The sequence below is a fragment of the Oryctolagus cuniculus genome, chromosome 13 (genome assembly GCF_964237555.1).
Source record: "Oryctolagus cuniculus chromosome 13, mOryCun1.1, whole genome shotgun sequence".
Taxonomy (NCBI): Eukaryota; Metazoa; Chordata; class Mammalia; order Lagomorpha; family Leporidae; genus Oryctolagus; species Oryctolagus cuniculus.
The window spans coordinates 30,217,063-30,239,252 of NC_091444.1; the positions used below are offsets into that span (position 1 = coordinate 30,217,063).

At 39.2% G+C, this 22,190-nt stretch overlaps 1 protein-coding gene across 6 annotated transcripts in view; it reads right to left on the reverse strand.

The window, feature by feature from the left end:
* Positions 1-22,190, reverse strand: part of USH2A (usherin) — an 848,241-nt gene that overhangs the window by 396,703 nt on the left and 429,348 nt on the right. For all 6 annotated transcript variants that reach the window (XR_011381453.1, XM_070055318.1, XM_008268426.4 and 3 more), the window contains exons 33-34: positions 8,655-8,814; positions 7,127-7,298 (exon numbers count right to left, since the gene is read on the reverse strand). Coding sequence is in view for 5 of the 6 variants with exons in the window: in XM_070055318.1 (XP_069911419.1) it covers positions 7,127-7,298; positions 8,655-8,814 (332 nt within the window). In the remaining variant the exon portion in view is untranslated. The remainder of the gene's footprint in view (positions 1-7,126; positions 7,299-8,654; positions 8,815-22,190) is intronic.

Sequence of the window (22,190 nt, forward strand, 5' to 3'; positions counted from 1 at the left end):
ATTTCTTATCAGTCAATCAATATAAAGCAGTTGTTGAGTGAATATTGAATGACTTAGAGAGTCAAATAATTTATTTCTATGTCAGAAAAGATGGGCTTCATTAGAACTTGGCTCCAAACATGAAGTGATCACGGAACTCCCTGCTCCCTACTAACCTATCACTGATGCTGGAACTGGTAACACAAGTGATCAAGAGACACAGAGACAACTGTGAACACTCTCATAATAAACTTCAGGTAGTTACTGAATTTACTAGACAAGCCCTCCACCAGGGAATGGGGACATACATATAAGGCTACATTCGCTAGCAAATACTGCCAATTAAAACCTTAAGTAACAATGGTATTTAGAAACTGTCCTTAAGCTTTGGTCAGTATCTTTTAAGATGACAGCAACAATGGACATGTGGAGATTTCAGACTCTTTCAAAAAACCACTAAATTTTATCAAAGTCCATAAGAAAATGAAGGACAACATAAAAGTAGTTATTTAGCCAATTTTCATGGAAAATAGGTATCACTAACATGCAAAATGAGAGCATTTCTTTATTACTTTAGGACTGTCCATTACTTTTTAATTTGACACAGAGGGAATGATTTTCTTTTAAGATTGATTTATTTATTTGAAAGGTAGAGTTACATAGCAAGAGGGAGAGACACAGAGAGATGGGGAGAGAAAGCAAGCGAGAGAAAGAGAGAGAGAGATCTTCTAACTACTAGTTCACTTCCCAAATGGATGCAATTGGTCAGTGCATGGCCAGGCTGAAGCCAGGAGCCAGGAGCTTCATCCAGGTCTCCCACTTTCGTGCAAGGGCCCAAGCACTTGGGCTATCTGCTGCTTTCCCAGGTGCATTAACAGGAAGCTGGATCAGAAGCAGAGGAGCCAGGACTTGAACCAGCCAGAGACCAGTGCTGCAGGTAGCAGCTTTACCTGCTGCACCACAGTGTCAGCCACAGAGGACATGATTTTCTGATACTTAACAGTCAATATTCCTTTCCTTAAAATTAGTGGGTGGATCCTTTCCTTAAAGTTAGTGGGTGGATTACTGTTTTTTTGTTTGTTTGTTTGTTTTTTGTTTGTTTGTTTGTTTGACAGGCAGAGTGGACAATGAGAGAGAGAGACAGAGAGAAAGGTCTTCCTTTTGCTGTTGGTTCACCCTCCAATGGCCGCCACGGCCAGTGCGCTGCGGCCGGCTCACCACGCTGATCCGATGGCAGGAGCCAGGTGCTTCTCCTGGTCTCCCATGGAGGGCAGGGCCCAAGCACTTGGGCCATCCTCCACTGCACTCCCTGGCCACAGCAGAGAGCTGGCCTGGAAGAAGTGCAACCGGGACAGAATCCGGTGCCCCGACCGGGACTAGAACCCGGTGTGCCGGCGCCACAAGGCGGAGGATTAGCCTAGTGAGCTGCGGCGCCGGCCTGATTACTGGTTTTTAGGTATGCCTTTATTTTAAAGTTTAATATTACTTGCAAAGTTGTTACAACTAGTTGCGGATTCTTCATTGTAGTTATAGACAATAATTTATTCTCAAAAAAAAAAAAAAAAAAAAAAAGCTCAGTTGCAGTTCCCATGTTCAGAATACAGCAGGATTTCTCATCAGGTTAAGTTTCAGATGGGTTAAATTGTGGCCTGTGCATGAAACTGCAGTAAGGTTGAGGACCTGATTAATCTCCATGGGTTTTCTCTAATTCTAAGTGGTGGCATGTGCATATATGCAAGAGAAAACTCAGGTTCCTCCTGAGAATGGAATATTTGCAAATCAAGAGGAATCAGTAGAGCATGTAGCCAAACCCTGACTTAAAGCTATAGGACATAGCACTGCCATCCCAGTAAATAACTGCTGGCAGATTAATGTCGGGAGATTAAAGAAAAACAAATACATGGTTCAAATGTGCTGAAAGTCCACCAGAAAACATGGCAGAAAAAGAGACCATAAGAGTTGAGTCATCAAAGAAAAATTAATTGAAGAACATTTTTTACAGTCCTGGTTGGGGGTGGGGAGGGCTATAAGGAGAGGATATCTATCTGGTTGCATTTTCTAGATTTTTCCCTTAGGGTACAAAAAATGTAGAAACATCTTACATATTGGGTTTTAATTCTGATTGTCTATTTGTCACTATTCATTTTCCTTATTTATGTCCTAAAAAATTTCTCCTATTAACTCTCCCCCAATAAATACTGCACTCTAGGGCCAGGTGTTGTGGCACGGCTGGGCAAGCCACTGCTTGCTATTGCTTGTATCCCTTTTCAGAGTGCTTGTTGGAGCCCCAGATCCTCTGTTTTCCAATTTGATTTCCTGCTAATGCACCTGGTTAGGCAGCAGATGATGGAAGACCCACGTATTTGGGTCCCTGCCACCCGCCTGGGAGATTACATGGAGTTCCTGGCTCCTGACTGTTGCCTGGCTTACCCCAGGCCATTGCAGGTATTTGAGAAGTGAACCAGTGGATGGAAGATCTCTCTCTCTCTCTTGCTCTCGCTCTTCCTCTGCCTCTCTGTAACTCTGCTTTTCAAATAAATAAATAAAACTTTAAAAACATGTGGCAAAGGAAACATTGCATTATAGTAATATATTGTCATTTTTAAAAACAATGTGAATTAAAATTGACTTTGTTTTGAAAATTGTATGTTTTTTCCCTGTTTTATTTTTGAGATAACATATCTTAAACTTACATTATAGTAAAAGGCATAATGATCCATTAAATAAAGAGTTCAACAAATAAAAAGTAAAAAGAAAATAGCTCAGCAGGAATATGGGCAAGAGCTGCAAATGAAAATTTCATTCGTAGGCAGTAAATTTTAAAATGATCACATATCATTAAAACTATAAAAACATTCCTGGGTTTGAAAGGACTTTTCTTTGGACTGGATCATCTGAGATCTGAAAACTAATGACTTAACAAAGGAGCCCCTTAAAATATCTCAGCAATGTGTGGGATAATTTTCCCTACAGTGAACCAGTTGATAAGTCTGCAGAAATCACAGCACTGCCTGTAAGTTATTTGATTGTTTTTTGGCCATTTTTCCCCTTGGGCTTTAGACTTGCAGGGCCTGAGTAAGCCATGCAATTGTGTTCCTTTAGTGAGGAAACAAACATTCATAAAGTTGGTTTCCTTTGGTCTCTTCTACTGACATCATTGTAATGAAATGGTACCAATTGGTCTCCAGTTTGACCTGCCTGTACCAGAGGCCACTGCCTTCAAGAGTTGAAGGCTGATTAAAATTCTGGTTTGGAAAAAATAAACAAAATAGTGAGATGGATGAAACAAAGTCTGGAAGCCATTAAAATGAGTTCTTTCAATCCATCTCCTATAGTGTTTATCAGCTATGGTCATTTTGCAAAGTTCACAAAGTCATCATACTACCCAGGAATGAGGAGTAACATTTGATCTTAAATAGAGGAGATTCAATTTAGTATAATGAAATGCATGAGTCATAAAAGTATATCAATTATTTCTGAAATCATGACTATTAGAGAGATCTAAAACTAGCATTCTCTTTTCCACTTGTTTATCCTCTGTTAAGTAGAGGCTGGGAGTATGAAGAATGCATCCAGCATATATATATATATATATATATTTTTTTTTTTTGGACAGGCAGAGTTAGACAGTGAGAGAGACAGAGAGAAAGGTCTTCCCTTTTCCATTGGTTCACCCCCTAAGTGGCCAAAACGGCTGCGCGTTGCAGTCGGTGCGCTGTGTCAATCTGAAGCCAGGAACCAGGTGCTTCCTCCTGGTCTCCCATGGGGGTGCAGGGCCCAAGGACCTGAGCCATCCTCCACTGCACTCCTAGGCCACAGCAGAGAGCTGGACTGGAAGAGGAGCAACAGGAACAGAATCCGGCGCCCCAATGAAGAAAAACAGTAAGACCACTTTATTCATAGGATCTTTTGAAAAGTTAAGTCCATTATTTCTAACAATCTTTCATGGTAACATATGTAACATTTAGCACTCATCAAATGCCAAGTGGCTAGCAGGAATGTGAATATTATCAAGCAACACTGATCTTGATACTTGCTTGTATTCATACTTTGCTAGCTTCCAGTCTTTAATAAAATCTATCACCTGTTACCAAACTTCAAAACTCTTTATTGAACATAGCAACGTGTTACACTATTTCCTGGAGCAGAAAGAACATGTGCTCTGATGTTTCCAAGCAATGTATTTAATTCACATTGAAAATCTCAGTTTTTATGCAATAAATGTACTTGGCTGTCACTCATTCATTCATTCAGTCAGTCAAGAATGGTTTGCTGAGCTTCCAGTGTCTACCCAGCACTGTGTTTGAACCTGAAGATAGAATTTTGAAAGATGCAGTCTATGTTTTAGGAGTTTAAAATCCAATCAAACAGGGGAAATTAAATGAAGCCACATTAAAGAACATTCCTGCCTCAGGCCTGGAGTAAATTACAGTCATTCAAATCCCCATATTTCTCCCTCTATTCCAAAGGCCACTTCAAGGCTTTGTTTTCTGTCTGTTTTGTTTTCCAGCACTAGGTCAACACTCTACGACAATGTATAACAGCCATCCGACTTTACTGAGAACCTGATCTTCATTACTAATCCAATGACCTTGAAAGCTACTTATTATGTTGAAACTGTGAAATATACAATGATTCCTCAATTAACAAGGATGAACCTAAAATGTTCTGGTTCATTTAATTTACTGCTTAACAGAATTAAGTAAAAACAGAAACAAAAACAAAACAAAAAATCTTTCTGTTGAATACTTTCTGAAAATACATTAAAGTATGTTTGCCCTATTAAATAGAGAGAAATTGAAAACAGTGCTAGGGGCAGGAGTTTGGCCAGGTGGTTGTGATGCTACAGAGCACAGCCACAAGGATGTGTCTGAGTTCAAGTATCACCTCTTCTCCCAATTCCAGCTTCCTGCTCACGGGCACCCTGGAAAGCAGCAGGTGATGACTCAAGTAGTTGGGTCCCTGCCACCCATGAGGTAGACCTGGACTGGGTTCCCAGCCCCTAGGTTTGATCTGGCTCAGCTCTTGACTTTTCAGGCTTTAATGGAGTGAACCAGCAGGTAGGAGTTTGTCCCTCTCCCACTCCCTCTCCCTCTCCCTCTTTTTTCCCTCTCCCTCTCCCTCTCCAATAAGCAAATAGTAAGTAAAATCTAAAAAGAAAAGAATTTGAGCAAATTCATTGCCTTAAAAAGAGGCCAAACACTTACACATTTTTGTGATATCTTGAACCTACATTATTCAGTGACAGATAAATATCTCTGACTCCACAGAATATTTTTTGTGGGTGCCCTTTTACATCATAGAATTTTAGGGCTCAAAAAGACATTAAAAATCATTTAATGTTTTAATTTTAGGCTTGAAGAAAATAAAACTCAGTATGGTTGAAAAAATTGGCTTTAGGCCATATAATTAGTGGCAAGGATTTGAATAAAAACTCAAGAGAATAGTCTTCTAAACTATGGTTTTTACTTTTCCAGCTATTACAGATTTATAAAATATAGGAACTCGAGGTCTATTTTGATTGACTGCAAAAATATCCTAATAATTGTAGAATTTTTTTCAGGTCATTTGCCTCCTTCTGATGAAAACCCGGAGCACGATAATTTCTGTTTAATTTTGGTTGCTTCTTAGCAATTGAGACATATCTCGATTTTAATATTATTATTATTTTGAAAGTAGCACGGATTTATGTGTTCGCCTTTGCAAGTCAGGTTAAACACATTTCTTAGGTTTCTTTGTGTGATAAAACTGTAAGCAAAGGAGCCATTTTATAAGCGTGCTGGCTGTGCTGAACACCTAGGCACATGGAATCGGCTGTGAACAGGATTTTCAGCATTGTCTGATTGCCCTTGTTTGGTGGTGTCAAGTCAGACAGTTAACAGTAGTTGAATGTGGTTTATTTTCTTGTGGTATAATATTTAGAGCATTCAAGAGCATGTTAAGTAAAATGAATGCATACACAGTGTCTACATAAATGTAAATTTATTCATAATCAAGAGCAGAATATTTTCTATGGCATTTATCAAAGCAAATATCCTTATATAGGAATTGCTATAAAATGAAGAGTGTGTTTAAAACAAATAGGGACAATCTCATGTTTATATTCAGTTATTTTCAGATGTGCTATTAAACTTAAAAAAGATTATATTTCATAAAAAAAACACAAAAGGAACTACTGAGTATAAATTTCACAGTAATATCAAAGTCTTTTAAAAGACCTTTGTATAAAAGTGCTATTTTGCATTAAAAATGTTATTGTCTTTCTGAAGAAACCTCTAAACCATGTTGATTCTGCTGTTTTATTAAGTGGACTGCTCTTCTGAGATAGAAGCACAGGGTAAACCAGAATATCATAACAATCAAGAATGTTTGGGGGTCATTTAAACTTTCATTTACAAATATAAGATATAAATTTTCATACCATTTTCATTCATTTTAAGTGAATAGAAGCTCTACAGGGAAATAAGCTTATTAATCCAAGCATTTTAGAAAAAATTCTAAATAATTATCATGCTCTAAAATAACAAAAATAATACTTGCTGATAACTGCGGACTACATTTAGAAAAATCTACGGACTCAGAAGATTATTCCATTGTTTTACATAGTGTAAAATAAATGTGTAGGTATTAGACCAATAGAATTCATATGTGGCAAATGAGTGAGGTGAGTTTTCAGTATAAATACGAATACATGGAATTTTGGAGCATTTTGCTTTTTAAAAAAGATTGATTTATTTGAAAGGCAGAGTAACAGAGAGCTGAAGAGAGAGAGAGAGAGAGAGAGAGAGAGAGAGATCTTCTATCTGCTGGTTTACTACACAAATGGTAACAATAGCCACATATGGGTGTGGCCAAAGCCAGGAGCCAGGAACTCCATGGTCCCCCACATAGGTGGCAGGGGCCATCTTTCTCTGTCTTCAGTGGCAGGAAGCTGGGTTGAAGTGGACAGAGTAGCTGAGACTTGAACTGCACTCAGATATGTGATGCCTCCTTTGAAGGTGGCAGCTGAATCCCCTGTGTCATACACTGGGCTTCAGTTTTTGCTTTTTTTTTTAAGTTATAGAGGGAGAACGAGTGGGGTTAAGGGAAGGGAAGAAGAAAAGGAAGGGGTGGCAATGTGCTAAGTGATATAAACAAGGTCACTTACTCCCAGCTTGATGAGATATTTATGACCAGGGAAAAGGTGCTGCAGCATGTGATCCTGGAAAAGTTCTGTGCTGTTATAGATGACATCCCACATGGCAAAATCAGGGGCATCATTTGAAATATATAATATATAACGTTCCAGAATTCCATTTAGTTCCCTTGGTTGTTTCCACCTGGGAATGGAAAAATATGACACAATCATCATCATTCATTCAAGTCCAAACTGAAATGTGCAGGATTTCCAAAGGATACTTATGGGCTTGGATCCATGTAAAAAACACAGTGAAAGTTCAAAAGAAATTTAATTGAGAAAACAACCAAGCATTTTCAAATGCCTGCTCTGAGTGACATAAAGAAAAGACAACATAGTCTGTCCTCCAGCTACCGTATTTTGAATTCACTTAAAATACACAACTGCATGAGAGGATACTTGATTTTGGATCTAACCATAAAACAAGCACTGGGAGAAGTAGAACATCTGGAACTTATGATATATGAGTGGGAGAGAGGGAGAGAGGGAGAGAGGGAGAGAGGGGGAGAGAGAGAGAGAGAGAGAGAGAGACATAATTTTTGAAAAACCTAGCAATCTAACACAGATTACTGTGTAATTATAGAATTCAGAGAAGTTGGGGATTGGAAGGGTTGAAGAATCAGTTAGGACTTCTGGAATTAGGTGAAACACTATTGCAATACATAAAATTTTACATTCAATACAAAGTTTTAGACGGGAAGAAGGAAAAAAGAGGGTGTTCCAGATGAGGGTTACAATCTATCCGAGGGAATAAGAGGAGCACATTGCGGAATAGACAAGAAATTTTTAAATTGAGAAATATGTATGATGGGAAATATTTTTCAGTTAGTAATGTGACTCAGGTTAAGGGCACACTGAAAACTCATAGAAAAGTTTAAACATGGAACAATGTACATGATATGTGTGCTGTGTTTTTCAATTTGAATAAATGACATAATTTTGTATAAATTCTTTTTAGGTGAGAAAAAACAGACTAATACAGACAGGTGTGGGTGAATATTAACTGTTAATAAGAAAAATCTATTAGAGTTTAGCTGAGTACTACAATATAGCTTATATCTCATGTATTGGGAAATGGACAAGAATCAGTAATGTTAAATAATTTGAATATGTCTGTATGTGCAAGGCAATAGGGAATAATAAGTTCCTGATTTATACTCAAATAGAAAAAGTAAATGTACAGTATATTCAATAATTTCAAATCAATAAAAATAATGCATCAAGTGTACAACACCCAAGACAGACACATAAGTGGTCAATTTCTCTCTTACTGAACTTTGCATAGCCTCTGTGTACATATGTAGCTCAGCCTGATTGCACAAAGACAAAATGGAAATTAAGTTGGTAAGTGATAATCAAAGGTTCCCAGAACCACTGAACTAATCACTTCTATGCATTTAATCACAATAAAATTAATTTTATGTCACAAGTCCTCTCCTGATTGAACTCACTGGGATTCTTGCATGAACCAGTGTGTGACTGAGATGTCTCGACTTACTGTATGTGAATCGTTCTGGAATCCAGGACAGTCAGAACCGGGGACTCCACATGCTCTGGCGGCAGCTGCGCTGTGTGCAGCGTGACTTGGGCACTGTTTGTACATCCCACGGGTGTGCATGCGCTGAGCAGAAACTGGTGGGGTGTAAATACCCCTAAATCTAGTGAGTGGAGAGAAATAAAAATCTATTTACCATCAAAACTTTTACTCAGGAGATCTCATTCCTTCACATCTTTGCTTCTGAGAACACTTGAAATTTTAAAAGAGAACCAATAGCTATCCAAAATCAGTAGCAAGAAAGTATAAGGTGTTTTATCCCTAATGACACTGTGGTTCTATTTCAATAGGCAAATGTCAGTAAAGCTCTGGTTTTGAGTTTTCATCTTAACAATTTGACTGTTTTATTGAATACCTATGACCACATAAGTAATTTTCTGAGTTTAGTCTTAGTTCAATGGCTCTGTTTAAAAATGAGATATTTAAATTATTTTAAAGTATATTTGAAAACAATAGAAGCTGATTTTGAAATGCAACAGATAGCTTGTAACAATGACTCTGAGCTTGTAATTTCAATAGCCAATTTCTTTCTTCTTAGGTCCAGCTCACCAACTACAGTATTTGACCTTCAAATTATCCTGATTCGGTGCAGATCTCCGTTGCCTTCTTAAGATGTCCCTAATACTCCTGGCTACCACTACAGCACAACATGGAACTCTGGTCTTCTCCTCTGTCTCCCACAGTACCTTGTACTGGCATTCAGCATAACGTTCAAAAAACAATAATTATTTGTTTACACAAGCATCTGATCCACATCATAGGAGAATGGTTCTACATCGTTCGCATCCTCAGTATCTAGTACAATCCTGAGCACATTGTAGGTTTTAAATGTGTATTTTTTCAACTTTTATTTAATAAATCCAAATTTCCAAAGTACAACTTTTGGATTACAGTGATTTTTTTCCCCTATAACCTCCCTCCTACCTGCAACCATCTCATCTCCCTTTCCCTCTCCCATCCCATTCTTCATCAAGATTCATTTTCAATTATCTTTATATACAGAAGATCAACTTAGTATATAGTTAGTATCAACTTAGTATATACTAAGTAAAGATTTCAACAGTTTGCACCCACAAAGACCACAAAGTCTAGAGTACTGTGTAATAGTTTTACCATTAATTTGCATAGTATAACACATTAAGGACAGAGATCCTACATGGGGAGCAGGTGCTTAAATGTGTATTTTTTTAAAAAAATAAACATTTAGGGGGCCGGCACTGTGTTGCAGTGGGTTAAATCCCTGGCCTGAAGTGCAGGCATCCTATATGGGCTCCGGTTCTAGTCCCAGCTGCTCCTCTTTCGATCTGGCTCTCTGCTATGGCCTGGGAGAGCAGTAGAAAATGGCCTAAGTCCTTGGACCCCTGCACCCACATAGGAGACCCGGAGAAGGCTTCTGGCTCCTGGCTTCGGATCGGCGCAGCTCCTGCTGTTGAGGCCATCTGGGGAGTGAACTAACAGATGAAAGACCTCTCTCTCTGTCTCTACCTCTCTCTGTAACTCTTTCAATTAAATAAATCTTAAAAAAAAGAAGAAATAAAAAATAAACATTTAATTAATGAGAAGATATAGGCACCCTTCAGCTAGGTATGAAAGATAGCCATGAGAGTGGAACAGTATCTTGCTGGAAATAATCTGTCCCTCCTCTGAACTTTACACCTGTCTACCTTTCCAATGGACACCACATTCCCTTGCATTAGAATAAACTAACCTGTAATTTACTAATTACTGCCATCAACACTTCATATTTAAAGGTACTCAGAACTCTAACCTAAGTTCAGCCAAGATGACAGCAGCTGTACCACATGCGTATAAGTGAGACAAAAATGGGTGCCTTCTGTTGCACCAACATTCCATCAAAGTTTAGAAGTTAAAAATCATGAGAGCATTGGCCTCAGATTTATACCAAGAGAGCATAATCACTGCATTGTTTAATGAAGGGAAACTTCAGACAATGAACAATTCCTACTAGCAGGGCCAGTCTTGGCCAAAATTATAGCATGGTTGCATGCTAACACATTGGATCTGCCATTCCTCTGTACTCATCTTCTCCCTCTGATCTGCAGAAACTCAGTGAAATTTCTCTCTCATCTATCCCATCACTCTGAATCCCTTGTATCGACCAAGAATAATCTTTTGATTCTCCCAAATAATAATCTGCAGTGACCTTTCATTGTTCTTAGAATGAAATCTAATAATGGTCAGTGACATCCTATTTGAATGAACACACACTTTCTCTTCTCCCACACATATGACATATTTCTGTTCCTGAAACTCTGCAAGCTCACTCTTCCAGGACTTTGAGGGGTACTATTCCTTCTAATGAAATCTATTTTCTCCCTTGTACCTGGCTTTTTTCTCAGCCTTCAGGTTTACCTTCCTCAATAGTCAAACCACAAAACCCTCCATCATCCTCAGATTCTCTCTATCATTTCACCTAGTACAGTCCCTTACCATAATTACCAAAGCAATTCATATATTACCATGTCATTCATTTCCTAACTATATATCCTGCCAAAAGAATGTAAACTCTTTAAATGCTGAGATATATTTTCTATCATATTCACCATGATATCTTGAGGATTTGTGGGATGACTAATTGGAGTTTTATTTGTTGAATAATGAATCAACAACACCACAGGGAGATCTGTATTCCCCATACCCACATTTTTTCTCAAAAATAGAGTAATGTCTAGAAATGTCTAAAAATCTCTGAGTCTTTTTAAAAAAAGAATATAGTGGGCTGGCACCGCGGCTCAATAGCCGCGGCACAGGCACCCCAGGTTCTAGTCCCGATTGGGGTGCCAGATTCTGTCCCGGTTGCTCCTCTTCCAGTCCAGCTCTCTTCTGTGGCCCAGGAGTGCAGTGGAGGATGGCCCTAGTCCTTGGGCCCTGCACCCACATAGGAGACCAGGAGAAGCTCCTGGCTTTGGATCAGTGCAGTGCATGCGCCAGCCGCAGTGGCCATTGAGGGGTGAACCAACAGAAAAGGAAGACCTTTCTCTCTGTCTCTCTCTCTCACTGTCCACTCTGCCTGTCAAAAAAAAAAAAAAGAATATAGTGGACATAATTGCCAAACCAATCAAGGGATCTGTAATTTTAAGGTAAAAGAAATTCACCATTAAAAAAATAAACAAGAAAAGGGCAATGTTGCACCTGTGTGATACACATAATTTTCAAGTACTAAAAACAAGAGATAGCATTATAACAAGATTTTAACTGTGTCTTTCTTAGGGTGAAGGCAAAAGAGATGATTTAGACTTTTTAAAGTTAGATATATTTTTCAAATGTTCTATGATGTCATGTGTCACATAGATGGAGAAAAAATAATCAGAGTTTATCAAAATCTATTCATTATTTAGAAGGCTATATGCTCAAAAGCTAGTTAATGCATGCCCTATTACATCTCCGATGTCATACTTCTTTCCTCAATGACTTCAGCATTGGCTCGCTTGCCTTTTCAATCATAATCCCCTTTTTGGCAACTTAAACTTCCTCAATAATGACTCATCTCCAAATCTGGCTTCACTTTAACTTCCTCAAATGCAATGCCCTTCACCTCTGCTTCATTTATTCAACATTCAGTATAGTTACATGCACTACTTGATCATCTTTGGAACCATGTCCAAGATTTTAAATCTAAATCTACGCCATGCTACCATAAACTTGCTACTTCTCACCTCTTTGTCACATCCATGCCACAGCTCCTTTGCCCCTACAAAATATCCAGTCTCTGGTACCTGCCAGTCTAATAGAATACTGGCAATAGTCGCATTTTCCTTGCTATGGAACCATAGAGAGAACACACACACAGAGATGTCAGAGTTCAGCTATCATGTTTAGGAGAAACAGGAAGTATGTAGTCTTCCCCTTTCCCTATCTTGGATTTTTTTCAGGTTGATGGAATATAGTTGGAAAGAATCAGAAAAAAAAAAAATGTCAGTCCTTTTGAAGGAGACCCTAATCCATTTCCAAGGTAGAATTCTAGCTTGGGGACAAAACTCCAGACAGAAAAAAAAAAAAAAAAAGAAAAGAAACAAAGAAAAGAAAAAGAAGAATGGTATCTTGGTCCTTAGAAGGATCACAGAAAACCTTGTAAATTTCAATTCCCCAAGCGTGAGGTGGAAGCAAAGAGGACCTCTACTGGATCTGAAGGGATTATCTCAAGAGTGATCCCTTTGCATAGGGGAAGAGAGTGCAATGGAAAGCCACACTTCAAACTCTGAGGATCTGTGTAAGACATGATTCTTTCATGCCATCAGTGGAGTGAAGAGACTCTCCTCCACAATAAGGCGACTGTGATTTATTTACTATGAGGTTGTATGGGATTAAGTCAGATATTAAGTTGTGTTACAGAAATAAAGATATAAATGTACATAGAGATGGAGACATAGATGTCGTGAAGACATTTATAAATGTCACATGTCTGATCAGTATCATGCCTATGCTGATAATATCCATACAACCAAGATTTCCAGGGTATGCAGCATTTAATTTTTTTGCAATTTTTCTTTTCAAATAAGTTAATTCACAAAAGGAAGTAATTTCTTAGGCTACGTTTCTAGTTTGGGAAATGTGACTGCTATGCTATTGCTACAATAGGAGTTAAGGGTTTTCCTTTGGTTCTAAAAATCTGAACAGTGCAAAATCAATAGTGTAAGGAAAAAGATCAAGTACTTTTTTGACTTCTGTGTCATTCTTCTTCTTGTACTGTTCAATCTTAAGTGGATTGTTCTCAACATATTTACATAAGAAGAAGCGTCTCTAATGTCCTTTGAATAATGAGGCCTGAAAAGAAGAGGCAAGATCCTGACTTGACACATGGTAGAGGAAGTCGCACAGGTGGTCTGAAAGGAAATCCTTGATTAAATGGGAGGAGATGGCAAAGAAAATTGAAAGAAATATTATAGAAGAAAATAGGAGGTGGCATCAGGTCAAGGGGCGTGACAGAATAAAAAAGGAACAAATGGGATGGGAGATTTTTTTAAAGAGTTAATAGTGGCAGATATTTGGCCAAGTGGTTAAAACACTGGTTGAGGGGCTGGCATTGCAACACAGTGAGTTAAGTTTAAGCCTGTGATGGCGGCATCCCACATGAACACTGGTTCAAGTTATGGCTTCTCTGCTTCTTTCATTCTTTTTTAAGATTTATTATTTATTAGAAAGGCAGAGTTACAGAGAGATCTTCCATCTGCTGGTTCACTCCCAAAATGGGCACAATGGCCAAGGCTGGGCCGAAGCTAGGAGTCAGTAGTTTCTTCTGGGTCTCCCACATGGGTACAGGGTCCCAGGTGCTTTGGCCATCTTCCTCTGCTTTCCCAGGCACATTAGCAGGGACCTGGATCAGAAGAGCAGTTGGGACTCAAATCAGCACCCATATGGGATGCCAGCACAGCAGGGAGTGGCTTTACCCACTAAGCCGCAGCACAGGGGCCAGTTCTGCTTCTGATCCAGCTCCCTACTCACGCACTTAGGAAAGTAGCATAAGCTGTCACAAATACCTGGGCCCTTGTCACCCATAAGGGAGACTTAGATGGAGTTCTAGGCTTCTAGCTTTTCCTCGGCCTACGTCAGGTTCTTGTAGCTATTTGGGGAGTGAACTAGGGAATGAAAGATCTCTCCCTCTTTGTCTCTTCTACTCTCTCTCTGTAATTCTGACCTTCAAATAAGTATCTATTTTTTAAGAAAAGTAACAGTCATGATGCACGTGATCCTGTTCATAAACTGCTCTAATTCTCAATTCCAACTTCCAGGCAATGCAGACGCTAGGAGGTAGCAGGGAATGGCTTAAGTAGTTGGATTCCTGCCACCCACATGGGAGACTTGGATTGAGTTACTGGCCCTCAGCCAAGTCCTGGCCTCTGCAAACATTTGGGGAATAATCCAGCAGTTGGAAGCTCTCTCTTTCTTTTTCTCTCTCAGTCTCTCTGTGTGTGTGCCTCTGTTTCTATTTCTCAAATAAATAGAAATAATAAAGAAAATACAAAAGCCAATAAGAAGTGAATAAGATTACAGGGCACCATGGCTAACATATTCTTTGGGAGTGAAACCAGAAACAAAGCCACCAATTTAAAATTTAAAGCAAAGAATATGAAGACAACTCTTGCCTCCTTGCTTAACTGCAACTGATTTGGTAATATGTCTCTGCAGATGTGATTAGGCCTTTCAAGGCCAATGTATTGGATCAATGGATTCAAACAATTGCAGGTATGTACACAAATCTGAGTCATGCAAATGGAGGGTGGGTGAACCCTGAAAACATAAGGCCACTGTTTATCAGAGACCCTTAGCAACAGCATCTTGTTTTCCATTTGCTTGATTGCATGATTTGCATAAGATCAAATATAGGGAGTTGTGGACAGGGAAAAACAGATCATTCTAATATGCATTAGAAATGGATCCACAGCATTATCCCCAGACGTGTTACAAGGAAATGCATCCCTGTGCATGGAAACCTCACCGATTACTGTCAAGCAAACTATAATTTACAATACTGGCCATGAATTATATGCGATTTTACGATTGATTTCATGCTGCTGTTCAGAGAACTTCATTGATCTCAATTTACAAAATGAACCAATAAGTAGGCAATGATTTTTCTTTTAACTCCTGGTATAAAGTGAGGAATTTATATCTTCTTATTTGTATCTTCTAATAGAAAATATAGAAGTATTTCCTGCTTCTTTACAATCTAATGTATTTTATTTAGTTCTTTTTCTGGTAACTTCCTTTTATTTCATGAATGAAAAACAAGTTTTTTATTTATTTTTATTTTATTATTTTTTTTCTGACTGTCCTTTCTCCTCCCTGTGTATCCCTCACACAAAATATTACCTGGATGCTTAAAAACTTTGGACCAATCCAGGTAACGACCGACTACATCTTCTGTCATTTTTTTTTTTTGCGTTCTAACTTGAGAACCACTGCCGGGTTAAGGTTCAGTGAGAACACTGCTTAGGCCACAAACCTAAGAGGTGGTATGGAAAAAGTATATGGATCAAAGATGCCTGGAAAGCAAAGAGCAGTGTCAGAATGCATGTGGGGAGTCAGATTGCATTCATGCCTGTCATTGTGTACACCTTGCTCCATCCATAAATGTGCAGCCTATTTAGTTACAGTAAAGTCAGATCTTGGGCTTCTAATTGAAAAAGTCAAAGGTTTTATTTAGCCTGAACATCCTTGCTGTTCTGTTCCTCCTCATAAAATCCTTACCTTGTTGCATGTTTTCTTTGACCAAGTAAGCAATTAACCATCGCCAAGATCCAATCCTAGTCTTTCAAATTAATTGACAAGGCTGGTATGAGTTTGCTCTGATAAGGATTCAAATATAAAGCTGCACCTGGGGATGGCACTATGGTGTAGTGGGAAAAGTCACCACCTGTGGTGCAGCATCCCATAAGAGTGCCAGTTTGGGTCCTGACTGCTCCACTTCCAGACCAGCTCTCTGCTAATGCACCTGGTAAGGCATCAGAGGATGGCCAAAATGTTTGGGTCCCTGCGTCCATATGCGAGACCTGGAAGAAGCTCCTGGCTCCTGGCTTCTGCCTGCCCCAGCTCTGGCTGTTGTGGTCTGTGGGGAGTGAATTTGTGGTTGGAAGATCCCTCTCTCTCTCTCTTTCCCTTTCAAATACATAAATAAATGTTAAAAAAAAAACTGGATCTAACTTACATTACTACAGTCAACAAATTCTTCTATTTGTGCTTATAATGTTTCCTACCACGTGAAAGAAACTCACATCCCTCCCTTTCGTCAAAACTCTGCTCAACATTCACATTATCCATAGAGCAGCTCACACTCTGTCAAGTTGCCCTCTCAATCAACGTCCCGTGTAAACACCCTTTCACCAGTGCTCAGCATCCGTGGTATCAGTTCTTTGAGAACAAGGATGCATCTTCTTCTAGACATCTGCTGTGACGCCTGATACTTTGAACATGTTCGATTAATTGCAATAGGAACATGGACAATCAGGAAAGAAGGGCCTGGTCCCTCCATTGAGACTGTATCCCGTGGCATGTGGTAGAGGAGCCCAGCCTTCTGGGAGTTGTCAGTCACTGGGTTGGAGGAAGAAAATGAACCAAAACTGTCAGTTGTGATAATGAGGGATGCTGCTTCCTCATTTTCCTCCTTTCTTTGGTTGGTTTGAACAAAAGGCTTCCAGGAAAACCTCCTCAGGCTGACAGCATTCTTAGACAGCTATCTTAGAGTCTTTTTCCTGAACACTCCTAGGACTCTATTTATAATAAATTGTAGTATATTGAACTCAAGGATGCTTTCTATAACTTTTATAATATAAACATAAAATAGTACTCCTCCTTCTTCTCTCCCTTTCTCCGCCCACCACACACACACTGAAATCCTTCCCACTTACCTACCTTGCCCTCTGGACAAGACAAAACATCAAATTAGGAAGTCAGTAGCTGAATTTTGATTTTAATGAATGCTTTGAACCCAGAAAACAAGAGGACAATCAAGGTAACTTTTCACAATTATTTAAAAACACTTGGCTGTTAAAATTTGGCTAAATCTTTCTTACAAAACTAGAGATTTTTCTCTGAGATTCAGGTGGATATTTGCTATCATAATATTCTTTAATTAGACTTAGGAATTAGTCACTATTTTATAAGATATTACTCATGCAACATATTGTCCAGCTACAGAAGTTAATAATGAGAATAGTAAGTGTCTGGCTACCTGTGGCAAGAAAAGAATAAATTTATTAATCAGTGATCCATATAAAATATGATGTAAAGGCAGGGTGTTAATTCAGTAATAATAATGGCTATAATGCTATCAGCTATTATTTGCCAGGCACTGTTAAGTTCACTGTTATAGTAAACTAAACTGCAAACACATTTCAATGAAGACACCAATTAGTCTTTAAATATTAATCCTTACTCCTCTTTAGTCCTCTACTAAACAAAGTAATGGATATTTTGCCTTCAAAGGCCAAGATACCTCTTTTGGGTGGTGAGACCCACACATTCTTCTTTGGCCAATTCTCACATCACCCTTAAGATGCTATTTAAAGGCCGGCGCCACGGCTCACTAGGTTAATCCTCCGCCTTGCGGCACTGGCACACCGGGTTCTAGTCCCGGTCAGGGCGCCGGATTCTGTCCCGGTTGCCCCTCTTCCAGGCCAGCTCTCTGCTGTGGCCAGGGAGTGCAGTGGAGGATGGCCCAAGTGCTTGGGCCCTGCACCCCATGGGAGACCAGGAGAAGTACCTGGCTCCTGCCATCGGATCAGCGCGGTGTGCCGGCCGCAGCGCTCCAGCCGCGGCGTCCATTGGAGGGTGAAGCAATGGCAAAGGAAGACCTTTCTCTCTGTCTCTCTCTCTCACTGTCCATTCTGTCTGTCAAAAAAAAAAAAAAAAAAAAAAAAAAGCTATTTAAATACCACCTCCTAGAGGAATCTCCCTCAAATTCTTCCTGATTGAATTTATTCTTCTTTCATGCTTTGCTAGCAGCCTTTTTACCCCTACTGTAAAACTCAATATAGATATATTATATTATTAGGTACATTTGTCACTATTTCTTTAACGTAACTCCTAGAAGTAGCAATTCAAAGTCAAAGGGGTATCACTTGGTGTCCTGATGAGGGAACAGATAGCAAACTCAACTGGGACTATTGAAGACAACTCTGCGGAGGAATATTTAAACATTCCTATAGAAGAATAGAATATTCATGAATGATAACACACCTGGTGACCCACTCCTGTGTTAACCCTGAAGTCACACCATGCTTGGAAAAGGGCTCACTAGTTCCCTCTAGTGGAGGACTATAGCCCCTGCCCAGCTCAGTTTCTGGAGGCACAGAGACTGTAGAATAAATCCTCCAGCCTCACTTCCTCCTTTCTGTTGATCACCTTTCTCTGCTTCCCATTACTGGAACCCAAAGTGAATCCAGAGGCCAAGGCACAGAAGGTGGGAAAGAGTAGTAAGCAGATCTGCAGGATGGAGAACACCCGGAACAAAAGTGCAGCACTCATACCAGCTATGTAGGAAAGAACCTTTTTTCTAGTCTCTTCATCAATAAAGGCAAACCCAATTTTTTTCTCTTTTTTTTAACTTTTATTTAATAAATATAATTTTCCAAAGTACAGCTTTCGTATTACAGTGGCTTCCCCCCACCATAACTTCCCTCCCACCCACCTCCCATTTCCCGCTCCCTCTCCCATTCCATTCACATCAAGATACATTTTCAATTATCTTTATATATATTTAGTATATATATTAGTATATATATTTAGTATATATTATATATATTTAGTATGTATATATTTAGTATATATTAAGTAAAGATTTCAACAGTTTGCACCCACACAGAAACACAAAGTGTAAGTACTATTTGAGTACTAGTTATAGCATTAATTCACATTGTACAATACATTAAGGACAAAGATCCTACATGGGGAGTAAGTGCACAGTGACTCCTATTGTTCACTTAACAATTGACACTCTTGTTTATGGCCTCAGTAATCACCCTAGGCTCTTGTCATGAGCTGCCAAGGCTATGGAAGCCTTTTGAGTTCACTGACTCTGAACATATTTAGACAAGGTCATAGTCAAAGTGGAAGTTCTCTCCTCCCTTCAGAGAAAGAGAAAGGTACCTCCTTCTTTGATGACCTGTTCTTTCCACTGGGATCTCACTCACAGAGATCTTTCATTTAGGTGTTTGTTTGTTTGTTTGTTTTGCCAGAGTGTCTTGGCTTTCCATGCCTCAAATGCTCTCATGGGCTCTTCAGCCAGAACTGAATGCCTTAAGGGCTGATTCTGAGGCCAGAGTGCTGTTTAGGACATCTGCCATTCTATGAGTCTGCTGTGTATCCCGCTTCCCATGTTGGATCGTTCTCTCCTTTTTAATTCTATCAGTTAGTATTAGCAGACACTAGTCTTGTTTATGCGATCCCTTTGACTCTTAATCCTATCATTATGATCAGTTGTGAACTGAAACTGATCACTTTGACTAGTGAGATGGCATTGGTACATGCCACCTTGATGGGATTGAATTGGAATCTCCTGGCACATTTCTAACTCTACCGGGCAAAACCAATTTGTAAAAATGTTTACAAATTTAATACATGTGTGGCAGTTTTTCATTTATTATTATTATTTCTGTCACTGAATTTGTCTTTCAAAAACACATTTTTGTCTAATTGGCCCATATCTAATTGAGTTAATTGTTAATAACTCAACACTTTTGGATATAACACATAACACTGTATCCATTTATTATGCCATGAAAATAATTACTAAATAAACATACTATAAAATATTTTGTCCTAGTCTGTCAATAATGATTTAGTGCTGCTATACAGATAATTTAAATAAGTATTCAATACTATATGGCAAAACTTTGCTTCATTCTTCTAAACAAGAGAATTATAACAGGAGATGACATTTAAATTGGAAATTGTCTAAGTTTTAAAGCAGCAGAGACAGAGGGGGAAGATATTGTGAATGGGGAACATTGACCAAAGGTATTATAGAATAATTGAATACAAGCCTGGACAAACATGTTCAGCTTAGTTCAACATAGTTCAGTTTAACTGGGACACAGGAGACATGAATGAAGAAATGGAAATAATGGTAGCAACAAAGAAGGCATAGGCAGCTTAGGAGAACTATTGGATGCCAGCCTAACTTCACTTTGTAGTGATGAATGCTAATAATGAAATGAGTAGGCTGGAAACATTTGTCCAGTCCCATTTCTGCCATTAGTTGTCCGAATGAATGTGGGCAAAACACTTGCTCTCATTGGATCTTGGTTTATTCATCTGTAGAAAGAGAAGCCTGTGCTAGATGCTCTTTAAGGCTGAAATCTGGTATTTCTCCATTTTTCTGAGACAATGACATTCAGACACTATGATAAAAATTTTACTTCTTAGATATTTGCTCTGATGGGTACAGAGGCTGGGAGAGTATCACTTGTTTCATTCAACATAGAATGCCCTTGCAAATTAATTTGGAATGATACACTTACAGGTAGGTTGTCCCTGATAGATCTACATACAAGAAAAAAATGTGTAAAATGAAACAAAGAATTTACAGAATTTAAATGTTAGGATGTAAGTAAATATCCTATAAGAAGTATGTTTTCCCACCTTCTTATAAAAATACAACGCCTCATATGGAACTACTGAATTTTTAAAAGCTGACTTATTTTTGAGTATTGCAAGTATAAATTAACAGCTTGAATTTTTGTGTCCCCTAATAGGACTTCTACTAGATTATCATTGAATCATTTCCATAAAATGACTGAATTTTCCTTTTAAGACAGCAATTTTCAAAGAACACTGTATTGACATTTCTATAGGAAAAGCACTCATAAACGCTCACCCTGTGGTAGTGAATATCTTTTTTTATTTTTGAAATAATTTATATTTTTCTGATTATTTGAAATAGAAATAATGCATCTGTGATGGTTATTTTTTTTTTTTTACAGGCAGAGTGGACAGTGAGAGAGAGAGACAGAGAGAAAGGTCTTCCTTTGCCATTGGTTCACCCTCCAATGGCCGCTGTGGCCGGTGTGCTGTGGCCGGCGCATTGTGCTGATCCGAAGGCAGGAGCCAGGTACTTCTCCTGGTCTCCCATGGGGTGCAGGACCCAAGCACTTGGGCCATCCTCCACTGTACTCCCGGGCCACAGCAGAGAGCTGGCCTGGAAGAGGGGCAACTGGGACAGAATCCGGCGCCCCGACCGGGACTAGAACCCAGTGTGCCGGCACCGCTAGGCAGAGGATTAGCCTATTGAGCTGTGGCGCCGGCCTGTGATGGTTAATTATGAGTCAAGTTGGTAAGACTAGGGTGCCCACTAGTTTGGTTAAACACTTGTTTAGATGCTGCTGCAGAGTTATGTTTTAGATGAGATTAACATTTATAGTCAGTAGCCTTTAAGTGAAACAGATTACCCTCCATAATGTGGATTGGATTCAATCCAATCAGTTGACAGTCTTTAGAGGAAAGATTAACATTTTCCAAAACAGAAAAGATTCTGCCTCAAGGTTATATAACCACAATTCTGCTGGTTTCCAGCAGTGATACAGAAAAGACGTTTGTCTCTGTACCTGGTCGCTGGCACAGAGCTACTAAATCCTTGGAACTTCCTGAGAGATAAGGATGATAGGAACATCATTTGTTCTATCTAGTCAGCTCTTGGAGGGCCCCGCAGATGACTTCAAATTGGAGTCTGGTCCCTAGAAAGACCAAACCTTGACCAAGAAGGGGTGGAAATTAAGTTAATCACCAATACCCAGTGACATCACCAAGCCTGCCTGTGTGACAGAACCTCCGTAGTAAACCACATTTGCCCCCACACACTGGCACTCTCATACCTGTACCTCTCATCTCACCTACAGCTGGGATGTACCTGGAGAGATGGGATCACTCTCCTTACTGCCGAGGCTGGAATCCAGGTTAGGGTCTGGAGAACAGCCTCTCTCTTCTCTGCCACTGTGGGGAGCAACCCGGACTGGACTGAGTTAC